An 18,289-nucleotide genomic window follows, 5' to 3' on the forward strand; every position below is an offset into this window, starting at 1 on the left:
GAGTCCCAAACATGTCTTTATGAAATGTGACATTTTAGACTCACTACTGAAGAATCAGGATGGACTGAATGATTTTACAGTTTTTTACATGTGTTTTTAAAATAAGGTGGTATAAAGGTTCATACTGAACACAGGAGTCCCATATGTGTCTGAACTGCCACTGGACACTCAGAGTGTTAGTGGGACTCTACAGGGCCCTCCAGAAGTATTGGCGCCCTTGGTAAAGATGAGCAAGGAAGACACTGGAAAAATGTCTGTGTTGTTTATCAGATGAGAGATATCTGACCTTTCAGTGAGGTTAAATTATTCTAAGAAAAAAAATCCTGATGAAAAATAAACATGTACTATTGAGAGAACAGTTAAAAATAAAATATATATATTTTATATAAATTGTAAGAATACAGAATAAGAATGTTGTAAGAATACAGTCTGATTACCTAACATTAACAGAACATTTTTGTATACCACAGAGAATACACAGAAAATTAACCTCAATCTGTGATTTTCCTCTCTCACAGGGCAGGGACAATAGAAAAGATATAGAAAAGTTTTTATCGTAAATTTGAAATGGGATGAAGAGTGAAGATATCTGTGATGAGAACTTTATCATGTAAATAATCTGTGATCTTTCTCTCTGACAGGGGAGGGACAGGCTGATGCCCATGAGGCACCACAGCGTCTCTCAGGGATGGGCTCCTCAGTTGATCTGTTAGTGTCAAAGGCAGCTCTGAAGTCCTGCAGGACAGGAGTGGGTGAAAGAGCCCATCAGCAGATCATTAGAACCCCAGACAAGAGCTGTTTCTCTACATCAGTCTGAAAGACTCGTCACAGCTTGTCTGCAGATCAGTGAGTCTGACTGAACAGCAGCAGCCTGTTGTAGAATCTGTGTCAAACAGGGTGAAATGGAGAATTACAGCCTGGAGTCTGAATTCTGCTTTGTTAACAAAGTGGTCAAGACTGCAGGTCTCAGGGTTGAAGGGACAGTTCCTGACCGACAGACACTGAATCACTGCAGCTCAGCCCAGCAGTGGGGATGTGGTACCAGGAACATGAGGTGGAGTTTATTCCACTGACAGGTGCTGAGAAGTATTAAGCCTGTTTCTCTCTTGTCATCCTCTGATAAAGACACAGTGGACTCTGACTCTGGGTGTGGTCAGTTTCAGAGTGAAATACCAGCAGGATGATTGGACTGGACTGCACACTCTCCTAGAGTGCTGTTCTTCACTGGAGTGAAGAGATTATCTCTCCTTCTTCAATTAACGTCCTTCTACACTCTGCCCCTGTAACAGTACAGTACTGCAGCATGACTGTTGTTGCTTGAGGCCAGTAAATGAACACAGATTCTTCAGATGAAACTTGAGTCACTTTGGGAAACAATATCTGACACAAGTGAAAGTCATGAACATCAGGTAAAACTATGTAGTTAGTTGATACTCAAGGTTAATTCCCAGATGTTCATTCTGTAAGTTTCCTTCATAATGACTTTTAAATTTTGACTTTTGAACAAACTGAACCCTTCTTATATGTGGAGAGGCTCATCTCCTCTCATGTGTCACCTCCCTGATGCTCCTATCTCTCCTCCTGTTGCAGTGAGTGAAGTCGAACCCAGACTCCAGCCCCGCCCCTCTGAGCTGAGACTGGTACTGCTGGGCAGGACTGGTGCTGGGAAGAGCGCAGCAGGAAACACCATCCTGGGCTCAGAGGAGTTTGACACTGAGGTAGTAACTGAGGAGTGTGAGAAGAGACAGGGTGAAGTAGCTGGGAGACAGATCACTGTGGTCGACACTCCAGGCTGGGATGAGTGGCTGATGAGGAATGATCCACAGCAGATCAGACAGGAGGTTGTGAAGATTGTGTCTCTGTGTCCCCCAGGACCCCACACTCTCCTCCTGGTGATTAATGTGGACTCAATCACAGACTGGAGATCAGTGAAGGAACATCTGGAGCTTCTCAGTGAGAGAGTGTGGAGACACACAATAGTGCTGTTCACCTGGGGGGACAGACTGAGAGACACAACCATTGAGAGAAGAGGGAAGGAGCTCCAGTGTCTGGTGGAGAAGTGTGGGAACAGGTATCATGTTCTCAACAACAAGAACAGGGCAGACCGCACTCAGGTCACAGAGCTGCTTGAGAAGATAGAGGACATGGTGGCAGGAAACTATGGGCTGTACTTCACCACTGACATCAAAGAAATAAACACTGAACTAGAAAAATATATTAAACAAAAGGAGGAGGAGAGACAGAGAGAGACAGAGGAGCTGAGACAGAGGGAGGAGGAGAGACAGAGAGAGACAGAGGAGCTGAGACAGAAGTATGAAAGAAGGGAGAGAGAGAGAGAAGAGGAGCTCAGACAGAGGTTGGAGGAGGAGTGGAGCAGGAGAGAAGAGGAGCTGAAGGAGAAGATGAGAAAGACACTGGAGGAAGAGGAGCTGGAGAAAGAGACAGAGGAGCCCAGACTGCCTGTCAAGAGGAGGAACAGTAAAGACTTCATCCCTCCCGACAGTGAGTGTGATTGATGCTGTATTACTGAGTCACTGATCTTACTGCTCATCAGACTGAGAGATTCAACCATCTTGTGTCCTGTTAGGAATTAAAATCATACTGTGCTCCGCTCTGTACTGCGTTACTAACACAGTGGCACACAGATCTGTGTCTGTTTAAATCCTCTGTGCTGTAATTGAACTGTTTTCTCTCAGGGAGATTTGATTTAATCAATCACACAGCAGCTCAGTCTCTGTAATCTGTTCCTCAAGACTGTCGGACAAACAATCAATCAAGGTTTATTGATCGATGCACGAACAGTACAGCACACAGCGGTGTTGTCAGCATTGAAATCTGCGAGCTCATTAAAGGCTCGTTAAGAGGGATAGAAGAGTTGGAGGACAGGAATTTATAGGGGTTTACATTGGGATACAACAGATTACACAACTGCAATTCACAGATTGTGTGGAACTAACACAAGGATACGAGGTATTGAGGTGTCCTGACAGTAGTAGGGTACAGGGTAGGAGGTATTGAGGTGTCCTGACAGTAGTGGGGTACAGGGTAGGAGGTATTTAGGTGTCCTAACAGTAGTAGGGTACAGGGTAGGAGGTATTTAGGTGTCCTGACAGTGGTAGGGTACAGGGTAGGAGGAATTGAGTTGTCCTGACAGTAGTAGGGTAGAGGGTAGGAGGTATTGAGGTGTGCTGACAGTGGTAGGGTACAGGGTAGGAGGTATTGAGGTGTCCTGACAGTAGTAGGGTACAGGGTAGGAGGTATTGAGGTGTCCTGACAGTGGTAGGGTACAGGGTAGGAGGTATTGAGGTGTCCTGACAGTAGTAGGGTACAGGGTAGGAGGTATTGAGGTGTCCTGACAGTGGTAGGGTACAGGGTAGGAGGTATTGAGGTGTCCTGACAGTAGTAGGGTACAGGGTAGCAGGTATTTAGGTGTCCTGACAGTAGTAGGGTACAGGGTAGGAGGTATTGAGGTATTTAGGTGTCCTGACAGTAGTAGGGTACAGGGTAGGAGGTATTGAGGTGTCCTGACAGTAGTAGGGTACAGGGTAGGAGGTATTGAGGTGTCCTGACAGTAGTACGGTACAGGGTAGGAGGTATTTAGTGCTCTTCGTAGGTGTCCTGAGAGTGCCAGTGCCCCCTGTCAGTTCAAGGAGGTAACTGCAGGTGTCTACTGTGGTTGGCTGTTCAGCAGTCTTACTGCCTGGGGGAAGAAGCTGTTCTGACACCTGGTGGTCTTGGTCTGATACTTCAGTACCGTTTTCCAGATGGTAGTAGAGAGAGCAAGTTGTGTTTAGGGTGACTGGGGTCCCTGAGGATGGACCTGGCCTTCTTGAGGCATTAACACAGTAGATATCCTGTGTGTTCAGTAGCGCAGCCGGTAGTGTTCTGAGCCAGTGTCACCACCCTCTGTTGGACCCTGAGCTCGTGGGTGGAGCAGTTACCACACCAGGCAGTGGTGCAGCCGGTTAGGATGCTCTCAGTGGTGCAGCTGTAGAAGCTGGTCAGGATGTGTGAAGGCAGGCTGAACGTCTTCAGTCTGGGGAGAAAGAATAGGCGCTGTCTCGTCTACGGGGTTGGTGTGGTGGGTCCAGATCAGGTCACTTGTGATGTTGACACCTAGGAATTTGAGAATCCGGACCACTGCGGACCCACTGATGTGAATGGGTGTTCAGGGTCAGGGTGGAAGATGTATTTGTGTCGACTCTCACTACCTGCGGTCGGCCTGTCAAAGTCCAGGATCCAGTTGCAGAGAGGGGAGCTCAGTCCTGGGTCCCGGAGCTTGGTGATGAGCCTTGAGGGTACGATGGTGTTGAATGCTGAGCTGTAATCAACAACAACATTCTCACATACGTTTCTCTCTCGTCCAGGTGTGAGAGGGCAGTGTGTAGACCAGGGGCGATGGCCTCCTCAGTTGATCTGTTAGTGTCAAAGGCAGCTCTGAAGTCCAGCAGGACAGGAGGGGGTGAAAGAGCCCATCAGCAGATCATTAGAACCCCAGACAAGAGCTGTTTCTGTACATCAGTCTGAAGGACTCGTCACAGCTTGTCTACAGATCAGCGAGTCTGTGACTGAACAGCAGCAGCCTGTTGTAGAATCTGTGTCAAACAGGGTGAGATGGAGAATTACTGAACAGAGTGAAATACCAGCAGGATGATTGCACTGGACTGCACACTCTCCTAGAGTGCTGTTCTTCACTGGAGTGAAGAGATTATCTCTCCCTCTTCAATTAATGTCCTTCTACACTCTGCCCCTGTAACAGTACAGTACTGCAGCATGACTGTTGTTGCTTGAGGCCAGCAAATGAACACAGACTTTTCAGATGAAACTTGAGTCACTTTGAAAAAATAGATCTGACACAAGGAAAAATCACGAACATCAGGTAAAACTATGTAGTTAGTTGATACTCAAGGTTAATTCCCAGATGTTCATTCTGTAAGATTCCTTCATAATGACTTTTAAGTTTTGTCTCTTAAGCAAACTGAACCCTTCTTGTATGTGGAAAGGCTGGTCTCCTCTCATGTGTCACCTCCCTGATGCTCCTGTCTCTCCTCCTGTTGCAGTGAGTGAAGTCGAACCCAGACTTCAGCCCCGCCCCTCTGAGCTGAGACTGGTGCTGCTGGGCAGGACTGGTGCTGGGAAGAGCGCAGCAGGAAACACCATCCTGGGCTCAGAGGAGTTTCCCTCTGAAGCCAGCAGCTCCGCGGTCACTCAGAAGAGCCGGAAGAGGACAGGACAAGTGTCCGGGAGACGGGTGACTGTGGTGGACACTCCAGACTGGCTCCACGCCGGACTGTCTGAGGGGGACAGGAGACGGGATGTGGGGCTCTGTGTTAACCTGTCTGCCCCGGGACCCCACGCCTTCCTCCTGGTGACCCCGCTGGGCCGATCCACAGGGGAGGAGAGGAGGACACTGGAGACAGTCCTGGAGATATTCGGGGAGAGGGCCCTGGGACACACCATGGTCCTGCTCACCCACGCTGATGAGCTGACCAGGAGGACGCTGGAGGAGTCTGTGCACACAGGCAGCAGGGAGCTCCAGTGGCTGCTGGAGAAGTGTGGGAACAGGTATCACGCCCTCAACAACAAGGACAGGGGCGGCACTCAGGTCACAGAGCTGCTGGAGAAGATAGAGGAGCTGGTAGCAGGAAACAAGGGCAGCTACTACAGCACTGAGACGTACCAGGAGGCCCAGAGACACCTGCTGATCCAGAGGGAGAGAGAGGAGGAGAGACTAAGGGAGAAGCACCAGAAGGAGCTGCTTAACCACCTCAGCAGGATGGAGGAGGAGATCCAGACACGAGAGGAGAAGATCAGAGCGCTGGAGGAGCAGATAGCAGAGCTGGAGGAGAGGCTGAGGGAGGAGAGGGATGAGGGGAGGAGGAGAGAGCTGGAGGAGGAGCTGAGGAGAGAGAGAGGGGAGAGAGAGAGGCTGCAGAGAGAGATGGGGGAGGTGAGAGAGGAGCAGGAGAGGGAGAGGAGAGAGAGAGAGGAGACACACAGGAGGGAGATGGAGGAGCTCAGGCAGCACTATGAGGAAAAGGCCAGAGAGGAGGCAGAGAGACACGGAGAGAGTCTCCAGCAGGTCAGTGTGTCGACAACACAGTTCACTCCAGCAGGACAGGAGCACAGGAGCTGCAGGAGGGAGATCGAGGAGCTGAGAGAGGCAGTAGAGAGATACAGAGAGACAATAGAGAGACAAAACACAGTGATAGACAGACTCACTGTGTGGCATCAGAGACACACAGGAGATACAGGAGAGTGATTGAGGACCACAAGCAGCACATCGAGAAGAAGGTCACAGAAGATGACTGAGACAAGAGCACACACAGCTCGCAGACACACAAGAGCGCACACAGCCCGCAGACACACAAGAGCACACACAGTAGGAACAACGTAGTCTCACACACAACCTGAAGGCACTCAAGAATACACAACCCTCAGACACAATGAGCAGACACACACAGCCCACAGACAGGAGAGAGAAACAGACAGGAGATCGGAGAGCTGAAGACACTGAGAGAGGAGCAGGAGAGGGAGAGGAGGAGCTCAGGCAGTGTTATCCGAGTGACAGAGAGACACCGAGAGACACTGCCGCAGGTCAGTCACTGATCCACACAGTCTTTCCCAGCGGGAGAGGAAGACCAGATACTTCCTGGACACAGAGTGAGGACTTTCCACTGAAACACTGATCTCTTCCTCGTAAGAGATCTGACTCACTGAGAACCTGCCCTTAGTGTCCCATGTGAAGAAAACTAATTTTAAATAATGTTCTATTTTGATCATGTTTGTATTTTGGTATTCTTTGTGTATATGTATTCATAAATGTCATGAATATTTTTGGATATAATTCTGATATTGTGTATTTGTATGGAACAGAATATATTGTAGCGTTTACAGGTTCTTCTCAGGACAAAGGACCAGTGGAGACGCGATAAACGAACCAGGCTTTATTCTTTATCAACCACAGAGTATACACACACACATGACGGAACATGCACACATCTTTAGGGTGGTAATTACTTAACGACTTAACAACAAGCTATACAGTACACTTATAAGACACTACTATGACATAATTTACACAGGTAGGGTCAGCCGCTGGTCATCGTGCTGACCCTCAGACTCTCCCTGGCTACAACTCCCAGCATGCCCAGCGGTACTATGAGCGCCTAGGGGCGCTTCCTCCTCACAACCGGGCGTTACAGTATGTGTATATGTGTACTTTATTCTCCTGAGCCCATAATCAAAGAGCAGAACCGGCTCGTCCGGCAACTGGGACTTTATATCCCGCAATGGCGACTTACACTCTCAGAATCACGACTTTATTTCTGGTCATTGGGACTTTATATCTCGCACTTCCGAGTCAGAAAAGTCATAATTTCATAATAGCGCCGGTTGCTAAGCGACGCTCCGAGCCCGAGCGCTCGAGCTCCTCTCGGGGCGGTTTTATTCCCAGCTGAGGAGCCGCTCCTGTCCTGGAAATCCCGGGAAGGACTGGGACTCCCCTCCTGTGGGCTGGGAGGCTCTTCCCGGGTGTTTCCGCAGACGAGGGGAGTCCTGGTGTCCTGGGAAAAGGCCCCCTGTGCTGCGGGCGTCTCCGAGAGAAACGGGCTGTTTGTGTGGGAAGATGCTCTTTCCTCAGGAGGGGAAGAGCCGAGCGGGAAGGAAAGTTCTGGAAGTGCGTCTCCTCTCCGGCTGCTCCAGTCCCAGTGACGGCGACACCGGGACAGGACAGGAGGGACGAGCGGGTCCTCTTTCCCGCACGGGGGATTAGTGGGGTTTGTTAGGACACAGGACAGAGAGAGAGAAAAGGACACCAGTGGGAGAGAGTCCTGAAGCTCTCAGGTCTGGTCTTGATCCGGGTTGTGCCCAGTCCCAGTTTACACTGGTTTACAATGTGGGACTTCTGCCCTGACACGACCCCACAGGTGTGTCTCCACAGGAGACGGGAGTCCTGTAACGTGTAACCCTACAATATTTGATCTCCTGACTGTCTGTTATTCTCCCCAATATAATCCTCTCAGTCTGGTATGAAATACCAGCTCCTGTCAGTCAGCTCTGTTACAACAGACAGGATCCCTTTAGTCCTGCAGGGCTTGATTCTGATTTTTATTCAACTACTTCTCTCATAATCACCTTTGTTTTCCAACAGCGTTTCTGTATCATTCTAAAGACGCGAACAATAGGTTTCTACTGCTGTACTTCAGCTGGAAGGAGGTAAAAACACACGTTCCTGTTTCTCTTCAATACCTGGTCCTCTAGGCTGGTCCTCTGTCACATCAGCTAAAAAGTCACTTTTGAGGTTGAGTCCTGAAACTGCTGGACGAATCTCTGTTCTCATCACATCGCAAACTGGAACCACAGCACCTCCAGCGAGCATGTCGAAGCCAATACCGCCCTGCTCCTCAGAGAAAGAGTCTCTCTTTTCCCCAGTGACTCACTGTCGGTGCTGCTCTTTCCCTGAATCTGTCCTCACTCGTCCCCTGAGCCGAGCGGCAAGGACAAACGAGTGAAACTGTGTCAGAGGAGCGAGTGTGGAGTCTGCGTGTTCCTGCTGGGGGTCGTTGGCGCTGGTGTCTGTGTGTGTGGAGTCTGCGTGTTCCTGCTGGGGGTCGCTGGTGTCTGTGTGTGGAGTCTGCGTGTTCCTGCTGGGGGTCGCTGGTGTCGGTGTGTGTGGAGTCTGCGTGTTTCTGCTGGGGGTCGTACTGGTGTCTGTGTGTGGAGTCTGTGTGTTTCTGCTGGGAGTCGCTGGTACTGGTGTCTGTGTGTGTGGAGTCTTTATGTTCCTGCTGGGGGGGGGGGTAGCTGGCGCTGGTGTCTGTGTGAAATGACTGCTATCCTTCCTGACGGTTTGAGATCAACCCCGCAGCCTCACGGTCCTGCTGTCTTGACCCGTTCCACTCTGTCGGTTCCGAACCAGGGAGCCAAGAGCTGGATCAGCCAGATTTAAACTGGGTCAGAACCGGGTCACTGTTCCTGAAAGCGCACACAGTAGGTGGGCAGAGACGGGGGGGTGGGGGTCAGGTGTCATTTTACTGAGGGGGGGTGCCACCACCTGCAGCCCTTCACACTGGGAATGACACCCACAGGGTTGAACTCGCTCGTTAATTAGTCGGTCGTAAATTGATCCCGGCTTCATAAGCAGTTTCCTGAGAGGAGCCAGGGTATGGGCTTCAACAACAGGACTGGGCAGCTTGTTCCCCCCTCCCACCCCTCTCTCTGTACAGTAGAGCCTCCTGGGCAGCTTGTGAGCCCTGGGTCAGTCACTCAGAGGGCTTATAACAGCCCTGCCCGAGGAGGAGGGCTCCCGAGAGCCTCACTCGAGTGTCCCTTAAGCCCATTGGAGGAGAGGGCTGAGGCGGGACGTCACTCCACCGTGGCGGAAGCCCATTGGCTGAGAGGGGACAGGGGGGCGGTCCCTGCGAGAACTCGGGGCAGGTGCGCGTCTCGTTTGAAGTTTGAATTCCTAACGGTCGCGCTTCCCGCCTTTCCCGCCGTGAGGGCTCCTGCCCCGCCGCGGTTTCCTGAGTTTGACCTTATTTTATCATTAATAATTGGTTTTAGTCAGCTTTTTATTAGAATATACAAGCTTTCTTCTTTCCCGCCCTCATGGACGCCGTGTCTCTGCGTCGCCGAGCTGAAGCCACAGGTCAACCGCGGTTTGAACACGTTTCAATCACTCAATTCGTGTTTTTTAAATATAATGTCGTCTAGAGCAGCAGTTTGTTCTTCACGGACGTAGATATCGGCGTCAAAGGAGTGGAAAAGTCTGCGTTTGCGTCAGAGTCATCAATATCATATGATATCAGTATTGTAACGCTAATATAATATAATACTGCGTCAGTATAATCGGTCTGACAGAGTTTTCGCCAGTCTGGGGCTCTTCAGCACGTTTATACACCTATTAAACTTGACTGAGTCCAAAGTCAACGCGTTTCTGGACGTTTCTGCGCACCGAGAGGACGTTTGCTGTTCGTGTTGGAGACGGAAGATGTTTCCCGGGCTGTGGCGGTGAGTGGCGACTTGTCCCTCCGTTTGTTCATTGAAATCGTTCAGTCCTCTGGCTGATGAGAAAACAGTCATAGGAGTGAGAAAATGTCTGTGGTGAAATTGTGTAAAAGTGTGTCTGTATCATTGAGCTCGACGGGTTTGAGGTGAAATTGTGTAAAAGTGTGTCTGTATCATTGAGCTCGACGGGTTTGAGGTGAAATTGTGTCAAAAGTGTCGGTTTATCATTGAGCTCGACGGGTTTGAGGTAAAATTGTGTCAAAAGTGTCGGTTTATCATTGAGCTCGACGGGTTTGAGGTAAAATTGTCTAAAGTGTCGGTTTATCATTGAACTCGACGGGTTTGAGGTAAAATTGTGTAAAAGTGTCTTTTTATCTTTGAGCTCGGTGGATTTCAGGTAAAATTGTGTAAAAGTGTCAAAGTGTATTTTTATCATTGTGCTCGACGGGTTTGAGGTAAAATTTTGTCAAAAGTGTCGGTTTATCATTGAGCTCGACGGGTTTGAGGTAAAATTGTGTAAACGTGTCTTTATCGTTGAGCTCGGGGTGTTTGAGGTAAAACTGTGCAAAAGTGTCTTTTAATCTTTTAGCTCAGGGTGTTTGTGGTGAAATTGTGTAAAAGTGTCTATCAATGAGCTCGGGGGGTTTGAGGTGACATTGTGTAAAAGTGTCTTTTTATCATTGAGCTCAGGGGCTTTGTGTTACAATTGTGTAAAAGTGTCTTTTTATCATTGTGCTTATGGGGGTTTGTGGTGAGGTTGTGTAAAAGTGTGTTTTTATCATTGTGCTTATGGGTTTGTGGAGATATTGTGGTTTTTGGGTGTAAAAGTCTCATTGTTCACACGTTGCTGCTGTGATGTGGCCTTTCGCCTGTAGGTGGCGCTCTCTCCAGTCATTTTTAAATGTACCAGTCCTGATGGATGACTGTACACATCCTCACTCAAGGGGAATATCTAATTAGTTACTCTCCAAATAGCATTTTTGTATGAAACATTTAAAGAAATCGACAACTACTTTTTCAAAACGCACAATAACACAGACTGGTATGTTTGACAACGAGTAAATAAGACAAAGGCGAAACGAGAATTCACCATCACTTTCTGCATGTTTACCGTGACCTGTCCTGATCATGAGAAGTCTCAGACGCGTCTCTTCACCAGACAGTTTAATCCAGCAGTTCTACATGGGACCGGTGTGAGAGTATGTGGGTAACAGTGATGGCTCTCTCTGCTGTACTGCTGTGGCCCTCCCTCCTGATGACAGAATCGTCTCACACTTCACCTTCACAGACACAAGCTCCATGTGTTTGTGGTGAAATTGTGGGTCTGTTGGTGTGAAAGTGTCTTTATTATTGAGCTTGTTGAACTGATCTCGAAGACCACTTTAATTTCAGTTGGCGTCTGACATTTTGAGTGAAATTGTAGTTTTGTTGGTTTAAATGTGCTGTTTCTTTGACTAGCCGGCTTGTTTAGTTGGTATTTGTATTTCCTCCTCCTGAAGTAAATATCAAGTGTTTTTTTAATGAAATTGTAGGATACCGGTGTGTCGAAGTGGCTCCGGTTTCGCTCCGACTCATGTCAGATCCAGGGCTGATAGAAACAGTGTGATCAATAAATGAACGAAAAACCGATTCGCACGTTTGCTGCACTTCCGCTGAACAGAGATGACGTTTTCAAACCGTCTATATTGGAGATTTGCATCACCGCTGCTAAAATCGACAAACAATGTCGTAAAACGTGTTTTCGAGGTTTGCTTCGGTTCAGATGACACCTCAAATACAGTAATACGGTATAAAAATAAGTGACAGGAAATACGCTGTGCTGAAGCTCTGTATGATGACGTGTTTTTGCAGGTTTATTTGACTTCAGGTAAAGAGAAATGAAAGCTTTATAAACACTTATTTCGGAGGCGTGTTTCACTCCAGGGGAAGTGAGCAGAAACTAAACCAAAGAAATGTGAGAACAGGGTGTACAGATGTGTTATGAAAGGGTGTTCTGGATGTTTGACTCAAAAACAACGATATAAAAACAGAAAACAGGAGATCCGCAGGTTGTCCATTAAACCTTGAAGTTTATTAAGTAGTGATCAGCAGTAACTTACTGGTTTGCCCCGGTTCTTGTTTTCCAGTTCAGGACTTGTGCTGGGGAATGAGTGTGGTCTGTGGGCTCTGGCGGGAACAGTCACACTGCGGGGACGGGGGTATCCTGTTCCTGTTGTGATGTTCTCTCCTGGAACCTCCATTAACTTTTGATCTCAAGAAAAGAGAGTGATTGATTGGCTTTGAGTGCCTCGTGAAATTCTCGGGGCTCGACCCCGTGTCTCGGCTGCGATGCCGTCGAGCGATCATCTGCTGTGAGTTCCCTTGTGGTGTCCCCATGTGACTGCGTGTGCCTGTGTCACTGCTGTGTGTGACAGTGGATTCCTCTCCGTCGCCCCTCAGGCATTCCTGGGTCTCCTCTCCGTGGTGCAGCTGGACTGTAAAGAGTGCGCTGGAGAGGATTGAGCTGCTGCGGTGAAGGAGTGTGAGATGTGCTGAGTGTGAGACTGACGAGCGCGGGCGAGCGCCGGCTCTCACCTTCCTCCCGAACTTCGGTTTGAAACCTCATGAACGCTCTCGGCAAGGTCAGTCGGTCGGTGTCCTTAAATGTGTTGATTACCTGTTATTCCTCTCATCGTCCAGGCAGGGGTGTTGAGTTCCGCCCGTCTTCGGCACGTTCAGAGAGACCGACCCTGTGAGCGCGCACGGGGGAGAGAGAGAGGAGGAGCAGGCCCCACTTCCAGCCTCTCGCTCTTTCACAGCCCCGTACCTGAGGACCAGAGCGTCTCTCTTCAGCAGTGCCTCGCGCCTGCAGGTGACTGAAGTGTGCTTTTATATACAGGTGAAGGAGAGTGCACAAGAATCGTCAGAAGTCAACACCGTTCGTTAGAGATGGATGATGTCCAAGGTCACCCAGAAATAGAGCACGACAGGTCACTCAGAGGAAAGGTATTTTTCATTTTTCACCGGCGTATGGATCTACCAAGTACAGAAGCCAGACAAAAAACATTGAAATGCGATTTGAAATTCACACTGACGTGTTGAGAACTGTTCCTTAGAAGCGTTTGATCTGTGTTCAGATCTTCTGCTAAGGAGATGTGGTCAGGAAGGGCAGCGACGCCTTCTCTCGTCTGACTGTTGTGTCTGCAAACCCTGAGGTGTCCTGCGGTCTTTATAATCTATAACCACACTTTCCCCTGTGGACATTAAATGATCTCAGTCGCAGCAGGATGCCGATTGATTTGAAAGGCAGCTTTATCCCGACAGCATGAGAGAGAGGCCAACATCAGTCTGGCTAGAGGTCTGGTGAAAGGAAAGCTTTGAATTTAGAGAATTTAAAATGATTTTTGTAGATTTTAAAACTAAGGGATTGAGTAGAACTAAGTTATTTTATTTCAGTTGAACTATTGGGAATAGTTATTTTACGAAACCCGAACATTATTCTTTGTTTTGGTTTACTCGAGATTTAACGCAAGATGGAGTTTCCTGCAGGAGTTGTCGGGCGGTGTGGAACGTGTTCAGTGTCCTGCAGGAGTTTTCGGGCGGTGTGGAACGTGTTCAGTGTCCTGCAGGAGTTTTCGGGCGGTGTGGAACATGTTCAATGTCCTGCAGGAGTTGTCGGGCGGTGTGGAACGTGTTCAGTGTCCTGCAGGAGTTGTCGGGCGGTGTGGAACGTGTTCACTGTCCTGCAGTCCAGGCTCTCACTGCGGAGCTCGCCAGTTTGACGTCTTGAGCGATTTTTCTCAGCCTCTCGTTTCTCTCCCTCACGATCCTGCGCTCCTCCAGCAGCAGTTTCTCGTTGTTGGCGATCTTGGCGAGGATCTTGGCGTGCTGTTTCATCTTGCGCAGGTCGGCGATGCGGGCCTCCTCTTCCTCGTTGCGGATGAGCAGCTCGATGTAGGCGGCCGTGGACAGAGCGTTGGGCTTCAGGGCGATCTCCTCCAGCCTCGCCAGGCAGTTGGAGGACAGCCTGATCAGCTGCATGATCCGGTCCTCGATCGTCTCGAAGTCCATTTCGATTTTCTCGAGCATCTCCTTCGTCGACATGAACTTGCCGGAAGCCTTAACAAAGTTGTCCTTGAGTTCTTTGACTGTTTTCATGACCTTGACCACTTCGTACTCCCACATCCTCATCTTGGATATGTGAGCGGAGTAGTGGCAGTTACCTGGACAGATCACAGTGTCCAGCGTCATCCATGACGGCGCAGAGACTGATTTCTCCTGGTGTGGGAAGGAAACATCCTGAATGGCACGAAACCAGACAGTTGTTGCAGTTTGTTGATAGATGCTCGGTGTTTTTCCGTTTCGGGACCAGCTCCTCGATCTCCGTCTCAAGTTCTTGTTCTGCTCCATGCTGGCCTGCTCGTTTTCCAGACGCCTTGATCTTCTTCATTTCGATCAGCTTCGCCAACCCGGCCGAGATCTGAGGCAGCAGCCTCGCCATCGCCGTCTCCAGCCTCTCGCGCTCCTCCAGGACTTTCTTTGTCAGCGTCAGGTCCTTCAACTCCGTCTTCTCCAACGTTTGGAAAAACCTCTTCAGCTGCTTCACGTTGTTCATCCAGACGATTTTCTCCAGCTTGTTGTCGTCCTCTTCCTCGTTGTCGCTCCCGGAGCCCTCCCCGCTGGAATCGGTGTCGGGCCTCTCGTTTTGCGTGTAAAGGGCGGAATAGTTAAATTCGAAGTGCGTCGCTTTCCCCATCCGGTTCTTGCGGCAGGGCAGGCCCGCGGCTTCAATGGCACCCAGGACGGGGATGTCCTTCCCGTCTCCAAACGTGACGAGGATGTTCTCGGCGATGTCCTTCCCGAAGATGGAGAGGATGGAGTTGAAGACATACTGCTGGATGGAGGTCAGCCGCGCCAGAGATGCCTGGACCACGAAGCACATGGTGTCGATGTGGTCCACGCTTCACCTGCTCTGTGATCAGCTTGTCCTGAGAGAGTCCCCGTGGTGTCGATGACCGTGAGGGAGTAGGGGACGACGAATCCCTTCTGGTTGTGGAGCTCGTAGGACGTCATGATGGAAGTCTGATTCTCCGCCTGCGAGCGCTTGGTCTCCTCGTGGATCAGCTTGAATCGAAACCGATCCTCCCACTGCACGCCCAGTATGTATTTGATAATCGCGTTGATGAGGGTGGTCTTCCCTGCCCCCGTGGCCCCCAGAAGGATGATGACCGTATTGTTCACTTCTACTTTCCTGTCGAACGTGAAGCGCCCACAGAGGAAGCTCGCCTCCACATTCATAGCGGACGCCTTGTCCTCCGTGGCGTCGGATGGAATGATTTGGAAATCTGTGTTCGGCTGAGGACGCATGTCGATGTCTTTCTGCAGCGTCTCGGCGTCCCATAACGTGATTCCTGCGGGGAGACAAGAAATAGAAGAGGTGTTAATGGGGCTTTGCAAGCTTGTCGCACTACAGGGAGTGATCTTTCAGCTGTGCGGTCAAGTGTCGCTGTAGCGTCCCTGGTGGTCTAGTGGTCAGGATTCGGCGCTCTCACTGCCGAGGCCCGGGTTCGATTCCCGGTCAGGGAATGTCAATACTCTTCTGGGGCGGAGCGGTGGCTCTGTGGCTGAGGATCTGTTCCTGTGGCTGGAAGGTTACCGGTTCAAATCCCGCAGCCGGCAGAGGAATCTGACTCCGTTGGGCCCCTGAGGAAGGCCCTTCACCCCAACTGCTACAGGGGTGCTGTATAATGCCTGACCCTGCACTCTGACCCCCAGCTTTACTCCCTGTCTGTGTGTCTTTCTCATGGAGACCAAGCTAATGCAAGAAATTGTATAGGGGCAATAAAGCAACATTATCATATTATTATAAATCATAATCAATGCGACAGATATAAGTGCAAGGCGAGGCATCCTGACCACGAGGATGAGGCTGAAGCCCCACCACTGATGCAGCCCTCCAGTGAGAGATTTTGGTTCAACAGGCCCGTTGGGTTATTCACAAGCATTTAATCACTGATCACTGATCGAGGGTGTGATGGGAGCATCTGAGATTCACATTCCCTGAAGGGCAGATGGGAGATTTGGTCTGCCCGACGCCAGACATAGAAACAGATGACGAGTGACTGCTTGCTGATTCCACAGGGTGAACAGAAGGATTTAATAGCGAGTGATAAGAATGAGGAACTCGGAGCAGTTTCAGTAGGATCGGGATTCAGTGCAAGCGTCCAGTTCTTCTGGTCCTTTTGTCACGACTGAAACAACGAGGATGAAAAACAAACGCCGGCCAGAGCGATGGGAACCTGTCGTTGTTTCCACTGTGGGTTAACGCTAGGGGACGACATGACACCAGACTGGAGCCAGATGGAGTGTCCACTGTGGGTTAACGCTAGGGGACGACACTGCACCAGACTGGAGCCAGATGGAGTGTCCACTGTGGGTTAACGCTAGGGGACGACACTGCACCAGACTGGAGCCAGATGGAGTTTCCACTGTGGGTTAACGCTAGGGGACGACACTGCACCAGACTGGAGCCAGATGGAGTGTCCACTGTGGGTTAACGCTAGGGGTCGACACGACACCAGACTGGAGCTAGATGGAGTGTCCACTGTGGGTTACAGTTAGGGGACGACACTGCACCAGACTGGAGCCAGATGGGTATGACTGGAAGCTGGGAAGTGACCTTATCATTGACACTGTCTCTGGGAACACCAAGGACTGTGAATGTGGGGGTACAGTGCCTGACGACGCAAGAGGAGCTCAGTTGTGCCAGGCCTCCATGGAGGGACAAAGTCCTAGGGAGGAGCCAGACTACCAGACAGCATGGTAACCAATAGGATTCAGTAGTGTTCTGCAGAGTGTGGAGAGGGAGATATTGAAGGAGCTGCGTCTTTGATGTGTAAAACTTATCAGAATCTAAAGAGGGCTCATACAGCTCAGCTCAGTATAGCTCTCACCTGGAATCTGTCATAGAGCTGAAAGACAGGTCACCTCTGTGTGAATCTCTCACCTGGAATCAGTGTGTCTGTCAGGGTCATACAGAATCCCCAGCTGGATCAAACGAACGCATGACCCCAAACTGTCTGGATAGCGTCTGTAAAAACGTTTTCTAAACCTTGGAGTTGTACAGTTTTAGGCGCTTTGTGATTGTGTTCTCTCACAGAAGATAGAAAACAAGTCTCTCATAAATTCCCATAGGAATTAGAGCCATGATCGGATCAAGGATAGGATCAGAGCCATGCTCCTCGCCAGCTCTCCCTTCTCTGTATCCAGCCAGTGTTGAAGCTGATACCGGAGGCACTGCTGTACACAGAGAGGGGCGGGGGTGGGGAACAAGCTGCACAGCCCTGTTGTTGAAGTCGATACCCTTTAACTGATGACTTCCAGGCAGCAGCAGGGGCAGTCGATCACTCAGGATGCAGAAAGCAGACCAGGACACCCAGTTATCTGAAAATGTTACTTTATTAAAACTTCTACAAAAAGATTCACGACAAGAACCAGACGAACCCGAGAGCCTTCGACACGCCAGCGCCGCCCAGAGGCAGCGCGAGGACCGCAGACAGGGAACGCACCAACGTCTCCATATATTAGTGTAAAAATCTGTCCCGTACGCTATGTACAACATTAGTAGTCGGCGAAGAAGAAGAAGAAAAACACAAAGACATCCAGTGTGTCACGACAGCAGTACCTACAGCGCCCACGCCCCTGGGGTAGTATTCACCCCCCTGCCCCGCCGTCCTCACCCCTAAACCTCAGCGCTGGCCGGCTGAGCCCCCCGTCCCCCAGAACGCCCTGGACTGACTCCACCTGTTCCTGTCCTGCTCCACACAGCGGCGCCCCCTGTAGCTGGAGGTGTGACGCAGCAGGGTTGAACCCCAACCCCCCCTCCCTCCCTTCCCCACCCCCTCTCAAACTGGTGTGGCAAAAGTTTCTAACACCTTCTGTGCTCCCCTGTCCCCTCCGACACCCCGCCAGCTCCCAGATCATTCCCCTGCCTCCAGCAGCCACCTTCTGGACCGGGCTGGGCGGACGACCGCAGAACCGGCGCTCGGGAGGAGCCGGGCCGCGTCACGACTGCGGGAGGCCACGATCACAGCCAGTTTCACATCGATCACCGTTCTGGGGGCGACCTGTTTGTTCTGTAGTGTGAACAGTGACACGCACGCGCCCGACATGAGAGATCATTAAAACAGACAGACGTGAGAACCTCCGCGCACACACGCCGAGCGAGCAGCAGAGTCATTTCTCCTCCCCGCCGTTAGTGACGCAGGTCCGCTTGTCCACGAGCCGCTGAGGCCCGATCACG

The 18,289-nt window shown here is 50.3% G+C and overlaps 1 protein-coding gene, 1 non-coding gene and 1 pseudogene across 2 annotated transcripts; 2 read left to right on the forward strand and 1 right to left on the reverse strand.

The window, feature by feature from the left end:
• Positions 1-1,433: 1,433 nt before the first annotated feature.
• On the forward strand, positions 1,434-6,778 carry LOC148812581 (GTPase IMAP family member 8-like). The gene is made up of 2 exons (XM_088908568.1): positions 1,434-2,502; positions 5,061-6,778. Exons 1-2 carry the CDS (start codon positions 1,524-1,526, stop codon positions 6,260-6,262), a joined length of 2,181 nt encoding a protein of 726 aa, XP_088764694.1. The 5' UTR covers positions 1,434-1,523; the 3' UTR covers positions 6,263-6,778.
• A 5,882-nt stretch (positions 6,779-12,660) lies between these two features.
• LOC148812582 (uncharacterized) lies at positions 12,661-18,158 on the reverse strand (annotated as a pseudogene).
• Positions 15,502-15,573, forward strand: trnae-cuc (transfer RNA glutamic acid (anticodon CUC)). Its single transcript has one exon. It is a non-coding gene; the product is annotated as a tRNA-Glu (tRNA).
• Positions 18,159-18,289: the final 131 nt, after the last annotated feature.

Source organism: Atractosteus spatula (genome assembly GCF_055471065.1).
Source record: "Atractosteus spatula isolate fAtrSpa1 chromosome 10 unlocalized genomic scaffold, fAtrSpa1.hap1 SUPER_10_unloc_2, whole genome shotgun sequence".
Classification (NCBI taxonomy): Eukaryota; Metazoa; Chordata; class Actinopteri; order Semionotiformes; family Lepisosteidae; genus Atractosteus; species Atractosteus spatula.

What these genes read in the sequence shown, in the direction of transcription:
- LOC148812581 (XM_088908568.1), top strand. Translation starts at nt 1,524, where the DNA reads ATGTGGAGAGGCTCATCTCCTCTCATGTGTCACCTCCCTGATGCTCCT. An exon ending in AGACTTCATCCCTCCCGACA is followed by an intron (nt 2,503 to 5,060) that starts GTGAGTGTGATT and finishes CTCCTGTTGCAG; the next exon opens with TGAGTGAAGTCGAACCCAGA.